Source organism: Balaenoptera ricei, chromosome 9 (genome assembly GCF_028023285.1).
Source record: "Balaenoptera ricei isolate mBalRic1 chromosome 9, mBalRic1.hap2, whole genome shotgun sequence".
NCBI classification, from domain to species: Eukaryota; Metazoa; Chordata; class Mammalia; order Artiodactyla; family Balaenopteridae; genus Balaenoptera; species Balaenoptera ricei.
Window position 1 is genome coordinate 65,205,788 of NC_082647.1, and position 17,877 is coordinate 65,223,664.

The 17,877-nt window shown below is 37.9% G+C and overlaps 1 protein-coding gene across 1 annotated transcript; it reads right to left on the reverse strand.

The window, feature by feature from the left end:
* Positions 1–1,386: 1,386 nt before the first annotated feature.
* On the reverse strand, positions 1,387–8,440 carry NDUFA4 (NDUFA4 mitochondrial complex associated). The gene is made up of 4 exons (XM_059933938.1): positions 8,277–8,440; positions 6,787–6,875; positions 6,031–6,091; positions 1,387–1,604 (listed from the first exon to the last, which is right to left on the reverse strand). The coding sequence occupies exons 1-4, from the start codon at positions 8,316–8,318 to the stop codon at positions 1,548–1,550; spliced, it is 249 nt and encodes an 82-aa protein (XP_059789921.1). The 5' UTR covers positions 8,319–8,440; the 3' UTR covers positions 1,387–1,547.
* Positions 8,441–17,877: the final 9,437 nt, after the last annotated feature.

Below are 17,877 nucleotides of genomic sequence, written 5' to 3' on the forward strand. Positions count from 1 at the left end.
CACTAGGAAACATCTGGCAATGTCTGCATGCGTTTTTGGTTTTCACAACCTGGAGAGGGGAGGAGTGCCACTGGCATATAATGGCAGAGGACAAGGATGCTGCTAACTATGCTAAAATAAAAATGCACAGGACAGGCCACTACAACAAATGGTCTGACTCAGAAAGTCAACAGTGGCAAGGCTGAGAAACTCTGCTCTGGAGATTGAAATTATGCAAGGGACACGGGAGCTTAAAAGTATGGACAGTCAAGTAACTGAAATGCACTCTACATTCATTTCAAGACTACCTGGGTTCAAATACAGTTGGTCCTCCACATCCATGGGTTCTGCGTTCATGGATACAGATATGCCATTTTATATAAGGAACTTGAGTATCTGTGGATTTGGGTGTCTGCAGGGGTGGGGGGGGGTGTCCTGGAACAAATCCCCCAGATACCAAAGGACAACTATATCCACATTTGACTAACAGAATGAACTTGAATAATTTAAGTCTTGGTTTCCTTACTGTTTTTGAAAAAAATTTAAGTATTTGATATAATCCACATAATTTAACATTTAATTCAGTTCCTGACATGTAAAATGTGCTATTACTTCGTAAACACAAAGATTTATTATACCTATATATTAAAATCCAAAATTGTCTCACTAAATTCCTCAAGTTTCTATAATATCATGATTTACATATACCTATGTGGAAAGTTGATATATGACATGGTTAATTCTTGATTAGCCACCACTGAACCATTGAAATGTTCTGCTCATTTGATCATTTGAGATCCAGCTAAAAGGTCAGAGCTATGTAGCAGGTAACATCAATATACACCCAAACATTTTCTCTTACCAAATTCCAATTCCCCAGCCCATTCTTAAAAAGTTAACTCTCACTCAAAATTGCTACTAACATACTTTCTAGCCTTTGAAAACCTGCCAGACTCAGCAGAAGTTCTCAAGAGCTCTTCTTGGCCACTAGTTCCATGGTTAGTAGCGATGGACTCAGATCCAACAATCCCCAGCCAGACCACAGCGACTAACAACCTTAAAAATCTTCAGCAAAGAGAATGCCATGGTAAAAACCAGCATTAACAACTGCACATACTTCGACATCATCCAGTAACAGAAATCTAGAGGTTTTCATTTTGCCCATGCCAAAGAGGCTTGAATAATCTTGCCAGTCTACGTTCGAGTTCCAGTTCTTAAATATGCCCTAGTGTTACCAATGACCTACACACAAAATAAAAGTGTTTTATTAGAGCAGCTTAAAGTCTTATTTTCAAATTACACGAATACACAGAAATTCAAGAAACTCCTTAAATTCTAACAGTTTATTTCCTATACCCTAAGTTATAAAATTCAGAGTAGAGTTTCGGCATTAAATAGTGACACACATCAAGTTTCAAACTATTTATTCATCAGTGTAAACCCCATCACAATACACCAACATGATTTTGTGCATTTAAAGGGGAAATATTTCCTGGTTAAGTGGAAAATTGTGCGGATGGCTTCTGGAAGACCTTCATTCTAAGCAGCTTTATAGTGAAACATTTCATTTAGAAGTCTGGACCTTCTTTCTTCAGTTTGCTGTAATCTACATTCACTGAGTAGAACTTGGAAAAGAAAAAAGATGTTTTAGATAATCAATCAAATACACAAAGATGGTACAGAAGTTTAAGATTATTTTTATTCAGCTTTCTACAGTAATAATTACAGACATTAATTTTGTATTAGGAATATTTAACAATATAAAAGTCATTCAAACAAAGACATTACAATTCCAGTTCTTTAATAATGGTTTTGGTAAGGTAAAAATATTCAATCTTCCTCAGAAGGGCAGTGCCAGTATAATCTGGTAGAACCTATAAAAAAATTCTTCTATTTCAAGGTGAATAATTATGAATTTCTTCTGATACATACTTCCAATTCTTATGTTTTTACTTCCATCTCCACTACATACATGGGTGACTCTCCAACAGAATAGAGAAATACCAGTTATCATCCCTATTTGGTTAGCAAAGGGCTATAATTTAGATGGGAAAGATTTATAGCAATAAAGATTGGCTAGTAATATAAAGTAACACTTCGTTCTGTGTTTGTTTCCATACTTTTTAGATACAAATTGGCCTGCTTTGATGGCTTTTCTGTCCATTTTCTCTCTCTCACTTAGATGTTTCCTTAATTTCCTAACCCAGAATGCATCAAAATCAAATTCACACCTGACCGCCTTTGGTACAAAAGCTTTTAAACGGTACAGTATTTCTGCTTTTAAATAATACTGTACTTTGGAAGCTTTGTAATTTCCATAAATTTCCTCATATTCAACTTAAATTTTAGAAATATATCTTACTATCATTACTTAAAAAAACTGCCTCTAACTCTCAAGAATTTTTTAAAAAAATGATTTATATTTGATACTGCTCTAGAATTCCTACTGAGGAAACATTAGGATTTGTACATAAGCCCAAATAAAGCTATAATCTTGAGTTTACTCATTCTTGTGCCGAAGAACACTGAAGAGGCTGTGCTATAATTACTTGGAGACTACATTATTTAACTCCAAAAGAACCAAAACTGCAGAATTATCATCATTTTCTTCAATTTTTAAGCAAGAAGCTCATAAATCTGTGTCCATTATTTCTTCAAACACTTTTCTTTATTTCTCCAAACATACCCTAACTTCTTTATCTCTAATTGAAAAATTCTTATTTTATTTGACTTTTAAAAAAAGAAAAATTCCCAGGTTGTGAAGCTTATCCTTGAGATACGTACACAGACTTTTATAAACTTTATAAACATAAAAGTATGAATCAGTCATAAAGCAGTATTTTTTGTTCTGACAGTGTTCTCCTATGAAGCAACTGAACTAGACAATGAGACTTAAAAAGAAACTAACTGTATCATCTCTAACGTATTAACAAAATATTAAAGGGAATATTTATAAAAGGAACTGCAGGTTATATTTTAAGAAATAAATATTTATTGGGCTCTTCTAATAGATCCCAGGCACTGCAGGCAGAATGCTTTATGTTTATCTTAATTATCACAACCTTACTCATTCTTACTTTATAAAAGAAGCCATTGAAGATCAAGTTATATGACTTGCCAGAAGCAGGATCAAGACCCTACACCCAAGCAGAGTGGAAAGGTCACAGTACCTTTGCTAATTTTCTCAAAACTAAGCAGGTTTCTGATGTATTTGCTTTTATTCGGTTCCATGTGCCAGTATCAAAATACTCCGTCGAAGTTATTTTCAAATCTGCTTTATTTTTCAGCTTCCATGACCACATTCCTTTTCTCAATTTAACGGTGGCTACCTTTAAGGTTTTTGTAACAATAGCTGGGAAGGCACAACATATTCTGATCTCGGCTTTGGGGCATTTTATTCAGTTGAGAAGTGTTGCTAGGCCTTTAATGCTTAAATCCTATTTTAGCCCCCTGTCTTGTTTGTATTAGTTAGCTTCTGCTAGATTGTGAAGTAGCAAAAAATAACCACCAAATCTTAGCGGCTTACAAGAAAGGTCTATTTTTCATTCACATTATATGCCTTTATAAGCTGACTGCCCTGTGTTCTCTTCATTCTAATCCTGGGCTGAATGAGTAGCCCTTAACTGTCAATTTGGTCTCATGACAGATGGAAAAGAACAATGGGGGAACTACATACTGGCTCAGAAGTGGCAGATAGCACTTCCCCTCACTTGATTTGCCAGAGCAAGTCACATGGCCAAATCTGATGTTAATGGGCCAGAAAAAAAATTATCTCAGGTGAGGGGAAGTGAATGATAGAGAAAGAATAATCTAGTCTACTAGTCTTCTAGTCTAGAAGCAGTAGTAGGCATCATCCACTCCAGGCTCACAAGCTTCTGGACTCGATTCCCTTTTATTTCTGCTTGCAAATGTCCCAATTGTTCTAAACTCATCTCTTGGCAAGTAGAGCCAGCAACAGTCCACAAACATCCTGTTTTCCAAAAACCTTTTCTATAACAAACTCTTTAGGCACATGGTCTTCTTTCCAAGTTATAGCAGGTGACACCTTATCAAATATTTTGCCATTACATGATTCATTTTTCCAGGCTCTAATACCAGTATCTTGGCTATTCACAGCCCAATCTATGCCACGCACATTCGTTTTTTGTTGCAGCAACGTTCCATTTCCAGCTCACATGGCCTCATACTGGCAGGTATTTTCATGTTCCAGAACATGATTAATAAGTAGCTTCATTAACATAATCACTTGAGGAGCTTTCTGAACTATATACGCAGAGACTCCAATATGCTCTTTGATGGAAGGACTAAGGCCTGTTTTTTTTTGTTTTCTTTTCTTTTTTAAAGTTTATTGGATGTGGAATCATTTTCTCCAGAATGGACTAAAATTTATAGGACAGAAAAAACAGGATGCCTGTGTATCATTTTTTGAGTCAAAATGTGACACAGATTAGATGGTTCACTTCAGCTTCACTAGTGCATTTTTGTTTGCTTCTTGTAGCAAGATCTGTTTAGAGATTTGGAAGCCAAATTATAATCAGAAGGTTGAGTGGAAAGCTTGGAATCTGTAAAAGGTGACAGTTATCTTAAAAGTTGTTGTCATCAGTAATGACAGCATCCATCTCCATCAAGGAGGTATATCTGCTAAGGGGTCCTGAACACTCCTCGGTCAAGACACCTCTTCTTGAGAGTGCTCAAAGAAACTGCTATTTTTTGATGTAGCAGCCTGGTATAATGGAAAATTCATGGCAAGTTATATACTTTAAATGGGTAAATTGTACCGTATGTGAATCATACCCTAATAAAGCTGCCCCCCCACCCTTTTTGACATTGCAAGGATTTTATCTTCGTATGCAAAAATTTTACAGGTAAGTAAAGCTGTGTTTGGGGAATCAATGGTCTCAGATTTTCAACTACATGGATGGACCTTAAGGGCATTATGCTAAGTGAGATAAGTGAGACAGAGAAAGACAAATACTGTATGATATCACTTAAATGGAATCTAAAAAACCTGAACTTGTAAAAACAGAAAGTAGAATGGTGGCTACCAGGGGATGGGGGGGTGGGGAAATTAGGGAGATGTTAAAGGTACAAACTTGCAACTACCAGACCAACAAGTTCTGGAGATTTAATACACAATATAGTGATTATAGTCAACAATTCTTTATTATAAACTTCAAAGTTGCTAAGGAACTATCTCTTAATTGTTCTCAACACAAAAAAAGTGATAATTATGTAACATGATAAAGGTGTTAGCTAACACTACTGTAGTAATCATAGTGTAATACATAAATGCATCAAACAACAAGTTGTACACCTCGAGCTTATACAATGTTGCACGTCAATCATGTATCAATAAAACAAATAAAAAAAAGTAAATGGCGTCAGTCCATGAAATCATTCTTTGGAAGAGTAGTTTCACAAACCAGTTTTCCAGAAAGATGTTAAAAAGTTTATCTACAAGGTTTATGGTAAAATATAAGTTTCAACTGATTTTCATTTCTTCCTACTAATTCTCAGCTGAAATATGTCAACCATACCAAGAAGAAAGAACAGCCGACCAAACCAGCCACTAGATTAGTGCTACTCAAAGTGTGGTCCATGGACCAACAGCATCAACATCATCTAAAACCTTATTAGAAATGCAAATTCTCAGCCTCTGCAACAGATCAACTGAATCAGAATCTCTGGGGATGGAGCTGAAGAAGATGCCTATGTACACTGAGGTTTGAGAACCACTGCACTACACTACCCAAGAGCAAAGAAAATATTAAACAAGAACTATACTATCTCTTTTTTTTCTTAGTCAAATCAGTAGAATTGAGACATTATCTTCATTTCACATACAGAGTCTAAAGCCTGTGAATAAAATCCTTAGAAAAAATATTTGTTAAAAAAATATGCCATTCTAATTTCACAGAACAATCTAGCAATTCTTCTAAGTTCATTATAATAGAATTTTACTTGCAGATCCAATTTTAAAAAAACCCTACCCTATGACAAAGTTTATTAAAATACACTTTCCGGCAATTTTGAAGCAATTTTGTAGCTTACCTTGTACTGATCATTGGGACCCAGTTTGTTCCAGGGTTCTGGGTTATTCTTTTTGTCCCAACTAAAAGAAATAAAACATTATAACTGTTAGAGTAATAAAACACTATTTAAAATAGTCTTGTACTCAAGAAGCTAACATTTCAAATAGATTAATCCCACTTCCTATCAGGTGAAGGATGGTGTTATTTTCATTATGGAGTTGAGAGACAGGATTCATAATAAGCAACCTCATGTAATCAATTAGAAAAAGGTACAACACAGAGCCTCTTGGGGCACCTGTTCTTATCCCTATCCTTGTCACAAAAAACTTTACACTTGGCTTTTACGAGTGTTTTCTATTTCATCAATGAAGTGATATATAGAAAACTGCATAGAAAAACAATGAAACAACCTTTTCCATGCTTGTTCTTTTACAACTTCAAAAAGAAGCATTCCCTATTGTGGAAAACAGGCAAAAAACACTTAAACATACCAGCAACCCTGACTGTTTTATAAAAACAATTATCTCGATCCTCACATTACAAAATAGGTATTAGCAGTTCTACTCAACCAATGAGAAAATGAGACTCAGAGAAATTCAGATAATTTCATGAACCAGAAAAAGTAAATGACAACAGTAGAACCGAGATCTGAACTTACTGTATGACAACAAATTTCAGGTTCTTTATACTACTTGATGCTGCCTCCCTAGAAAGGCTATGGCTCCTGAATCAGTTTGATAAACCATCAAAGTTCTAAACATTTTTAAGCACTTACCTGACATCTGGATTGAACAATGCCAGGCGCAAAACATACAGTGCTGCTCCAGTACCTCCCGCTCCAATAAATATGAAGAGGGGGATCAACTGGAACCAAAAACAAAATAGACAAGAATCAAGAGTCATCTTCAAATACCTACATACTGATAAAAATAAACTGAAAGACTACAGTAGTTTCTACACATTGATTTCCAAGTCTCAAGCCATCTTTTTATTTTATTTTTTTAAAAAACTTCAACAGCTTTATTGAGGTTTAATTTACATGCCATAAAATTCATTAATTGCAAGTATGAAACCACCAATGATTTGTAGTAAATTTATAAAGTTGTACAACCATCCCACGATACAATTTTAGAACATTCTCATCACCCCAAGAATCTCTCATGGCCACTGCAGTCACTCCCCATCCCCACACCCAGCCTCAGGCAACCACTAATCTGCATTCTATCTCTATAGTTTTACCTTCTTTTCAAACCGTCTTTCTAATCTTGTCTTAAAAATTGAAAAAAGATAGACCTCATATTGAGGTAAGATTTCTTATAACTACATTCAAAAGAAAGAAATGTAATCTCCAAAGGATGTGAAGATAATTCTGGTTTAAATGTGGAAAAAGTTACATTCAAATTTTAAATTTTCCCATAAAATATATCGCCTTTTTCACTTAATATTTATACATCACTCCCATTAAATTTCCCAGTTTCTTTCATCTCAAGGCTTGAAAAACAAGCTCTTGGCAAATTACTTAAGCTTGCTTCGATACAGACGTTACGAAAAATAAAAATTCTGTTAAATAAAGAGTCTGAATGAACAAACAGAAACATACCTATTATAAATACCGGTTTTACGCATAATCTCTGAAAACGTACTGCTACCAACGCTTAATGCGTCGTTAGGCAACTGGGTTTAAGATAAAAATTAAATATTGCGTAATTGATTTTTAGGGCCACAGCACGTTGATATGCAGGGGAAAATGTGAGATACAAAAGAACTCAACTGCGATTAAACTCCGCACTACAAAAATCCCCCCAAATATCAAGACGTCCAGACAAACCGAGCATTCCAAGATCAGAGACCCTCATATTTGCCTCAAAGCCTCATGGTGCAATGCAGTGAATACGAGACTCTAAACAGCACAACAAATAGGGTGCCTGACCTTTGCTGGTCTTTAACCCACACAGCGCACAACCATCCCTCTTGGTCCGACCAACCTGCAAGAGGACGCGCCCCCACCACACTGTTCCAACATTTTACTTTCCTCGAGAGCGTCCCTCACCTTTCGTGTGCCAGGCCAAACCCCACAATGCAAGGCGTGGAAGGTCAGAGCTCAAGGTCCTGGGGCAACCAGCAGAATAGGACAAAGTGACGCAGGGTCCAGCCCCGAGAAACGGTAAGAGGCTGCGAAGGAGAAAGCTCCCATGGGACTGAGGCAGCCGCAACCCGACACAGGATGCACAAGTGAAAACACTGGGAAAGGGTTTAAGAACTTACGCTAGGATGCTTCTTGGCCTGACCGATGATCTGGCGGATCATGGCTGCGACAGAAGCCTCGACTCCAAACGGAGAGAACGTCAAACTCGCAAGGCCCGGGACTGAAGAGCCTTCGGGCCGAGGAAGGGCGGCCGTCCAAAGTCACCCAGCACCTCCTACCTGAAGGACCCCTGGCTCGGAGGACGGCTTGCGACAGGAGGGCCCGGATGCAGCTGTCCTAAACAGTGCCTGCTTTGATCCATCAGCTCTCGCGTCCGCTCTAACCTGTCCAAATCAACAGCGTTCAACTGCAAAGTGAAACATTCTCATTCCTATGCTATGCATACTTCTGATGGGTAATTTTTTGCGTCAAAGTAGAATCCTTCGATTGACTACACAGGCACTTTCTCGGTAGGCCCCGTGTTTAAAGAGGAGGAGGACAGGCGGACGCACGGGCGTCGCGCTCTGCGAGCCGGGTCCTTTTGCTAGCCTCCAGGGAGCCGGGTCCGCGCGCCGAGACGCTGGGGGCGCGCGTGCGGGGCGCGCGCCGGCCGCCGTGACCGCCGCTGAGGGAGTTGCGAGGCGCCTTTGGCTGCTGAGCGCCGGGCGACTGGAGGGCAGGTCGAGTCTCTAGACGCTAAGGTCAGCGACTGCGGTTTAAAAATACTGCAGCTGCTTCCTGTCCTTGACTGTCGTTTACGGGCAGAAGTTAGAAACTAGTAAATGACTTAAAGATGGCAGTTGTCCTGTCAGTGTGATCTATAAACAGTTCCTGGTCCTAGCTTAAGTGTTCAACGCTGCAGAGACCTTTGGAACATTGCCACTATCCTCTCCCCGGGCCTGAAATTGCATTCTAAAAATATGTTTTTATTGGTCGTGTCGCTACACATAATCTTTTCTTGTACCCCAATATAATTGTCATTTATCTGTTTGTTTTTGTGTTTTAACCCGAAAGTCTTCCCTGGGACAGGCTTTAGTGGACACTCCGAACCCCCTCCAACCCCATACGTAACTTAAAGCATCAATCAAATGATCACACAAGTAATTGGGCCTGGAAAGAATAGGAAAAGTCACCTCTGAAAAAGTAATGTTAGACCTGAAGAAGGAATAGACGTTAACCAAGTGAAAGGAAGGATGTAGATATACAGAAGAGAGGAAATAGGTGTGACGGTCTGAAACTAAAGAGACTTTTTGAGAAGCTGAAGGAGGTCTATACGTATGGTTGGAACTTGAAGAGGAGAGCAAGGCGGGAATCAGATTTGCTGGACCAATGGTCATGGGTTTTATGCTGAGAGCATTAGGGAGTTAAGCAAAAGCAAGATGTTGCGGTTGTAAATGATTGCTTTGTCTATGAAGAATGAATTAGAGGAGATAAACATGAAAGGGGAGGGACTGGTTAAGGGGTCGTTACAATAGCCCCTGTGAGATAATGGTAGCTTGGACTAGTATAGGGGATGTGATGATGACGAAAAGATTCCAGAGATATTTAGGAGGTAGCACCAAGACTTAGTGATTGGTCAGACATAGGGGAGTGGGAAGATGGGGGAGTCCAGGATGGTTTCAGAGGTTCAGTTCTGGCTGTGTGGATTTTGATGCCTATTATTGAGATAAAACAATAGACAATGATGGATATGTATTTATGTAAAACCCGAGTAGACTTCTGTAGGGCAGAAGAGACATATAAACTAGAAGAATACATTTAGGACTCAATTTATTTATTTATTTATTTATTTATTTAAGCCCACCACGCGTCTTGTGAGATCTTAGTTCCCCAACCAGGGATTGAACCCGGGCCCTCAGCAGTGAGAGTGGGAGTCCTAACCACTGGACCACCAGGGAATTCCCTAGGACTCATTTCATTAATAGAAAGTGAAGTCATGTGACTGAATGAGATTGTTTAGGGAGAGAAGGTTGATTGACAAGAGAGACAAAGGACATGGAGCTGGGGAATGCCAATATGCAATGCTTAGGAGAGGAGAAATGGCCAACGAGGTAGCAAAAAAATAATAAGTGGTGATTATTAAGATGACATGTCATGAAGCTTATGAAGACTGGTGTCTTTTTCATTCATTCAGTAAATCTTTATTGAGTACCTACTCTGCATCTGGCACTGTTCTAACTAGGGAGATGGCAGTGAACGAAAAAATTGTTCCTCCCTAATGGAGTTTACATGCTGGTTAGGAAGACAAACCATAAACAAGATAATTTTAGAGAATAACAAACCAATAAAATACAATAATGAGACAGAAGGACATGGGGGACTGGAGGAAAGAAGTTTACTTTAGTGAGAGTGGACATGGAAGGTTCCTCTGAGGAGGTAATATTTGAGCTGAAACCTAAATGAAAAGAAGGAGGTAAACTGCTGAAGATCTGAGGGAAGAATGTTCCAACTGTCAAAAATGGTTTTGAGATTTTAAAAAATAATAAATAAAATGCTCAAGGGAAGCCAGTGTGGCTGACCCATAACAAAATGAGATCAGAGAGGTTATAAAGGTCTCTCTGACATTGACCTTATAAACTATGGTAAGGAGTATGGTTACGTTAAAAGAAAATATCAGCACAAAAATCATGGAAAATACTTAGAAGTGAACACAGAAGCCTAATAGCAATAAGTGTAGGTAGGCTTTCATTAAAGAAATTAGAAGCGGAAGACCTCTCCTTGCAATATTTTATTTTTAATGATAACACTTGGTAATAAAATAAGTAGGCATACAAGAATGCCACTGTTAATAAGAAAGTAAAATCCAGTGGCTTACTCTTTTGTCATTGACCTAGTTTCTAGAAGTAACAATAATATAGGTAGTCAAGTGATGCCTTTGGAATTGTTAACAAAGCAGGGTTAGATAATATAAATTTCATTTAAAAAAATTTTTTTTTGGCCACGTGGCTTGGGGGATCTTAGTTCCCTGACCAGGGATTGAACCCGGCCCTCCGGCAGTGGAAGCATGGTGTCCTAACCACTGGACCGCCAGGGAATTCCCTAAGTTGCATTAAAGATGAACCAAAATATCCAATTGTAAAAGTTTAAATTTTGCACATTAAAGTTAGGGGAGTCTGTGAGCAATATTTTAAGCAGAGATTGGAAGATTAGAAGTGACAGTCTGGAAAAAGAAGCCATAGTAGAATATACATATTGTAAAAACAAACTTTAGCTTTAGAAGTAGGATTGGTATGTGTGGTAGATTATATTGTGTACAAATCCCTGCTGCCTCTCCCTGGAAGGGGATATCACTTACTTGCCTCATTAATGTCAGGCTTGATAAGATGACTTGCTTTATTCGCAAATGAGATGTGAAAAGTAGCCTGTGTCATGCACAGGCAGAAGCTTTAAGAGCCAACAAATGCCATGTTCTGTCTTTTCTCTCTGCTACAAGATCAGCAATGGTGTAGATAGAGCCTTCTGTGTCAGGCTGAAAACTACTTGGAGCAGATACGTTGCTGACCTACAGTGGACATGTATTGAGAATGAAAAACAAACCTTTATTGTTGCAAGTCACCAGATTTGAGAGTAGTTTGTTACTGCAGCATAGCCTAACCTACTGTGACTAATACAGAATTTGGCACTGAAAGTGTGGTGGTGTATTATCATGATAAAAATCCTAAAATATATGACATTGGATTCAGGACCCAACAACATGTGACGAGGTAACTATTACCAGAGGCTAGAAGGATGGCAATCTATATTATGCAGTGCTGGAACATTTCGTGAAGCAATTCTCAATTAATTAGAAGGCAGTTAACATCCCTGATGAACTCAGAGCTTTCAGTGAAATGGCAGGCAAAGGGTATGTTAGGAACATGTGTCAGTTGCTATTCGCAACAGTTGACAAAGTAGTACAATAAAAAGAAGGACTCAGAAAATAATTGATCCATTTGCAAGTTATAATGATAGAGAATGGAGCATCTAGAAAGTTAGTGAAAAAAAAAAGAGGGAGATTTGCTTGCATATAGATGATATAGCCTGAACAAGGCAGAAGAAATAAAAGTTCATAGTGTAAGTGCATCATGTGTAGAAGGAATCGAGATGAGTTCAGTGTGAGGGAGCTTACGTTGCATAAGGAGGAGTTATAGAAAATAAAATGGAAAAGGTTAACCCAGATTTTTGAGAAGTTTATTTGGAACTTTATCTTTTAGGCGGTGAAGATTCATAAGTTTTATATCTAAACACAGGATAAAACAACTACAGGGCATACTGTCTTAATCAATGAATTGGAGCTGTTTTTTACCATTCCATTCTGAAGACATGTGCCCTCTAGATTTCTTGTTCCTTTGTTTGATTTAATTTTGTGAACAACTTAAAAATCCAAAATATCAATTGTTCAAATTAAACGCAAGTTGTTCAGTGAATAAATCTAAAAAATCTAGGCAGTATATCAATAGCACCCCCAAAAAATTATTTCTCTTGCATGGTTTCTCTGAAGATTCAACCCCAGAAAATTCTGGAAGGTATAGTAATTATATGTTACTAATGTGTGACAGGAAAGAAATAGCTTCATTCTTAGAGAAGAAAAATTTGATAAGTGAGCCATGGAGTGCAACTATATTAATGCAAATCGAAAGCAGAATCTTATACTTTTTACTCTGTTTGCATTTAGGCATTTAATTATTTTTCTAGCAGATAAATTGACAACCAGAGTTGTTTTTCTGCTAACACAAATACAAATTATACCTTCGTTTATTAATAAAGATTCTGTAGCTATACTTAATCTAAAAATAAAAATGTTTTTCCACTAGTATTGTGGTTGCTTAGTATAAACTGTATTTAATTATAAAATTTCTATAAGAAAAATGAAAACATAGTTTGTTCTGTGAAAGTTTACTTCCGCTGTTACAACTCTCAAAGCCTCACATACTGTCATCAGTTTAAATTAAATACCTGAAGCATTTTATGTACAAAATTCAATGAATAGTAAAAAGTAAAGAAACTCTAGCAATTTAAAATTGTTGTACTTCTTTTCACTGAAAACTTCTGGTTAAATAATATTTTGGGAAAACTGTATTTACAATTTTTGGAAAATTATGCCATACATGTAGATCTTTAAATTATAGCTTTTTGAAAATAACTATGTTCTATTCTTCTGTGTTGCCATTTATTATCTCTCTGCAATTTCTATCTTTTCTATGAATCCATTCATTCAATCACTTGTTCATTCATATATTCATTCATTAAACATATATTAAGTGCCTACTATGTATTGTTTATCATGCTAAGTGCTTAGGATAAAAATAACACAGTGCTGTCTTTCTTCGACACCTTGTAGTCTAGCGGGGCTGGGAGTATAATTATTACAAAGCTTTAGGATAAGTGCTACAATAGGCACTGATACACAGCCTAGGTTACTTGGTGTATAGTGTCCTAACCAAGGTTAGGAATATGAATTCATTTTTGGAAATGTTGGGTCTAGGATATCTATGAAGTATCCAATGAGAGATGCTCTGAAGGCTGGCAGAAATATCACTCTCGAGCTCAAGAGAAAAGTTTGGTCTAGAGGTACAATATAAAAGGAAAGGTCACCTATGTGAGAGTTATGGGAATTGATGAGCTTGGTTACAAAGAATGTGTAAGAAGGAAAGTGTAAGGAAAGAAGAGGGTCAGTGATGAAAGTCTAGAGAATACTAACAAAATGAGGACCAGGCCAAGAAGAAGTCAGAACAGAAAAGCTAGAATGAGTTAGAAATGTAGGCAGATATATCCATCAGGGTTCAACTAGAGAAACAGAGCTTCTAGGATATATGCATATATATATAATGAGGGATTTATTATAAGGAATTGACATTATGCAATTGTGGGAGCATTGTTTCTTATTGCATCTTGAAGTTAGCGGGAAAGGTAGTCAAGAAAGGAGGACATGAGACACAGAAGCAAAGACACATTACAACCTATGGGGATGGGTGGGACCCATGAGGACAGAGAGACCACATTGGTCTCTCATTGCCCCCAGGCTCTCAACTTCAATGATGTGGGTATCCTGCCAAAGACACTAGAGCCCTTTGTCACAGAACTAGACATAAACCTAGTTTAGGAGTATAGAAACTGAAGGAGGAGTTTGGCAAGAACTGGAATACTAAGAGCTACCCCAGGAGATCTCCTGCATTTCTGACATACTTACTCCTCCTTACCCTCATTGAGTTGTAGTATCCCAATTTCCCCTTGCTAATCAAAGTCAATTACCCAAGCTAATACAGTAACCTCCCATATGGCTGTTGATTGACTGGAATGAAGAGCCCCAAGTGACCAGATGGCAGTTTCAACTTCCAGTTTAATGGAATCACTGCCCTATTCCCTGACAGAAGCATTCTTTTCTTGAAACTAAGGCTTCTAGACCAGCAAAGCTACAGTTGCAGGGCTGGTCAGAATTTCACTAGTGGATTATTAGGGAAAATAATAAGAGCCACTCCCATATTATCTTTCACTACTGTCCTTCAGGGTTAATCCAGAGTGGAACTAAAGTGCTACAGCTGTCTGTTTGATATTGACAGCATTTCATACAGAAACATCTGTAAAACAGTCTCAAATATTTCTTCCTCAGTTAACTGGTCAAAGAGAGAGCTCTATGTAACAACAGGTGCAGGTTGAGAGGGGAGGGGGCATTATTGCAGGAGTATAAACGTAGGCATCTGTAACAGTTACTCATGCAATTTACTTACACCTTCAGGACCAGCTCAAACTCATCCAGTTTCCATTTGGTGATGGAATGCTGCCCTGCATATTCAGTCTTACAGCTTTGTTGGTCAGACAAAACCCAGTTCATGATGGATAACTCAGGTAGCATGGTAATTTGCTTCAAGTACCAACAGATCTGCTAGGTTATTTTTATTATTGAAGTGTAGTTGTTTTACAATGTTGTGTTAGTTTCTGGTATACAGTTTACAGTGATTCAGTTATATATGTGTATGATCGAATATATATATATATGTATTCTTTTTCAGATTCTTTTCCATTATAGGTTATTAAAAGATATTGAATATAGTTCCCTGTTATATACAGTAGGACCTTGTTATTTATCTATTTTATATATAGTAGCGTGTATCTGCTAATCCTAAACTCCTAATTTATCCCTCCCCCCCTTTCCACTTCGGTAACCATAAGTTTGTCTTCCATGTCTGTGAGTCTGTTTCTGTTTTATAAGTTCATTTGTACCATTTTTTTTAGATTCCACATATAAGTGATATCATATGATACTTATCTTTGTCTGACTGACTTCACTTAGTATGATAATCTCTAGGTCCATCCATGTTCCTGCAAATGGCATTATTTCATTCTTTTTTATGGCTGAGTAATATTCTATTGTGTGTGTATATATATATATATGTATATATATGTATATATATATATATATATATATATATATATATATATATACCACTTCTTCTTTATCCATTCTTCTGTTGATGGACACTTAGGTTGCGTCCATGTCTTGGCTATTGTAAATAGTGCTGCTGTGAACATCACGGTGCATGTATTGTTTCAAATTAGAGTTTTCTCTGGATAAATGCCCAGGAGTGGGATTGCTGGATAATATGATAACTCTATTTTTAATTTTTTTAAGGAACTTTCATACTGTTTTCCATAGTGGCTGCACCAGTTTACTTTCTCACCAACAGTGCAGGAGGGTTCCCTCTTCTCCAAACCTTGTACAGCATTTGTTATTTGTAGACTTTTTCATTATGGCCATTCTGACCAGTGTGAGGTGATACCTCATGGTAGTTTTGATCTGCATTTCTCTAATAATGAGCAGTGTTGAGCATCTTTTCATGTGCTTGTTGGCCAATTGTATGTCTTCTTTGGAGAAATGTCTATTTAGGTCTTCTGCCCATTTTTTTAAAAATTTATTTATTTTATTTATTTATTTTTGACTGTGTTGGGTCTTTGTTGCTGTGCATGGGCTTTCTCTAGTTGTGGCGAGTGGGGACTGCTCTTCGTTGCAGTGCACGGGCTTCTCATCGCAGTGGCTTCTCTTGTTGCGGAGCACAGGCTCTAGGCGCATGGGCTTCAGTAGTTGTGGCTCGTGGGCTTTAAGAGTGCAGGCTCAGTAGTTGTGACACATGGGCTTAGTTACTCTGAGGCATGTGGGATCTTCCCAGACCAGGGCTCGAACCCATGTCCCCTGCATTGGCAGGTGGATTCTTAACCACTGAGCCACCAGGGAAGCCCATTCTTCTGCCCATTTTTTGATGGAGTTGCTTGCTTTTTTGATATTGAGTTGTATGAGCTGTTTGTGTATCTTGAAACTTAAATCCTTGTCGGTTGCATCATTTGCAAATATTGTCTCCCATTCTGTAGGTTGTCTTTTCATTTTTTTTTTTTTTTTTTTTAAACTTTATAGCTACTTTATTTATTTATTTATTTATTATTTTTGGCTGTGTTGGGTCTTCGGTTCGTGCGAGGGCTTTCTCTAGTTGCGGCAAGCGGGGGCCACTCTTCATCGCGGTGCGGGGACCGCCCTTCATTGCGGTGCGCGGGCCTTTCACTATCGCGGCCCCTCCCGTTGTGGGGCACAGGCTCCAGACGCGCAGGCTCAGTAGTTGTGGCTCACGGGCCCAGCTGCTCCGTGGCATGTGGGATCTTCCCAGACCAGGGCTCGAACCCGTGTCCCCTGCATTAGCAGGCAGATTCTCAACCACTGCGCCACCAGGGAAGCCCTGTCTTTTCATTTTGTTTATGGGTTCCTTTGCTGTGCAAAAACAGCTGAATGAGCTGTTTATATATTTTGGAGATTAATCCTTTGTCCGTTGATTCATTTGCAAATATTTTCTCCCATTCTGAGGGTTGTCTTTTCGTCTTGTTTATGGTTTCCTTTGCTGTGCAAAAGCTTTGAAGTTTCATTAGGTCCCACTTGTTTATTTTTGTTTTTATTTCCATTACTCTAGGAGGTGGATCAAAAAAGATCTTGCTGTGATTTATGTCAAAGAGTGTTCTTCCTATGTTTTCCTCTAAGAGTTTTATAGTGTCCAGTCTTATATTTAGGTCTCTAATCCATTTTGAGTTTATTTTTGTGTATGGTGTTAGGGAGTATTCTAATTTCATTCTTTTACATGTAGCTGTCCAGTTTTCCCAGCACCACTTATTGAAGAGACTGTCTTTTCTCCATTGTATATCTTTGCCTCCTTTGTCATAAATTAGTTGACCATAGGTGCGTGGGTTAATGTCTGGGCTTTCTATCTTGTTCCATTGATCTATGTTTCTGTTTTTGTGCCAGTACCATATTGTCTTGATTACTGTAGCTTTGTAGTATAGTCTGAAGTCAGGGAATCTGATTCCTCCAGCTCCATTTTTTTTGCCTCAAGACTGCTTTGCCTATTCGGGGTCTTTTGTGTCTCCATACAAATTTTAAGATGATTTGTTCTAGCTCCGTAAAAAATGCCATTGGTAATTTGATAGGGATTGCATTGAATCTGTAGATTGCTTTGGGTAGTATACTCATTTTCACAATGTTGATTCTTCCAATCCAAGAACATGGTATATCTCTCCATGTGTTGGTATCATCTTTAATTTCTTTCATCAGTGTCTTATAGTTTTCTGCATACAGGTCTTTTGTCTCCCTAGGTAGGTTTATTCCTAGGTATTTTATTCTTTTTGTTGCAATGGTAAATGGGAGTGTTTCCATAATTTCTCTTTCAG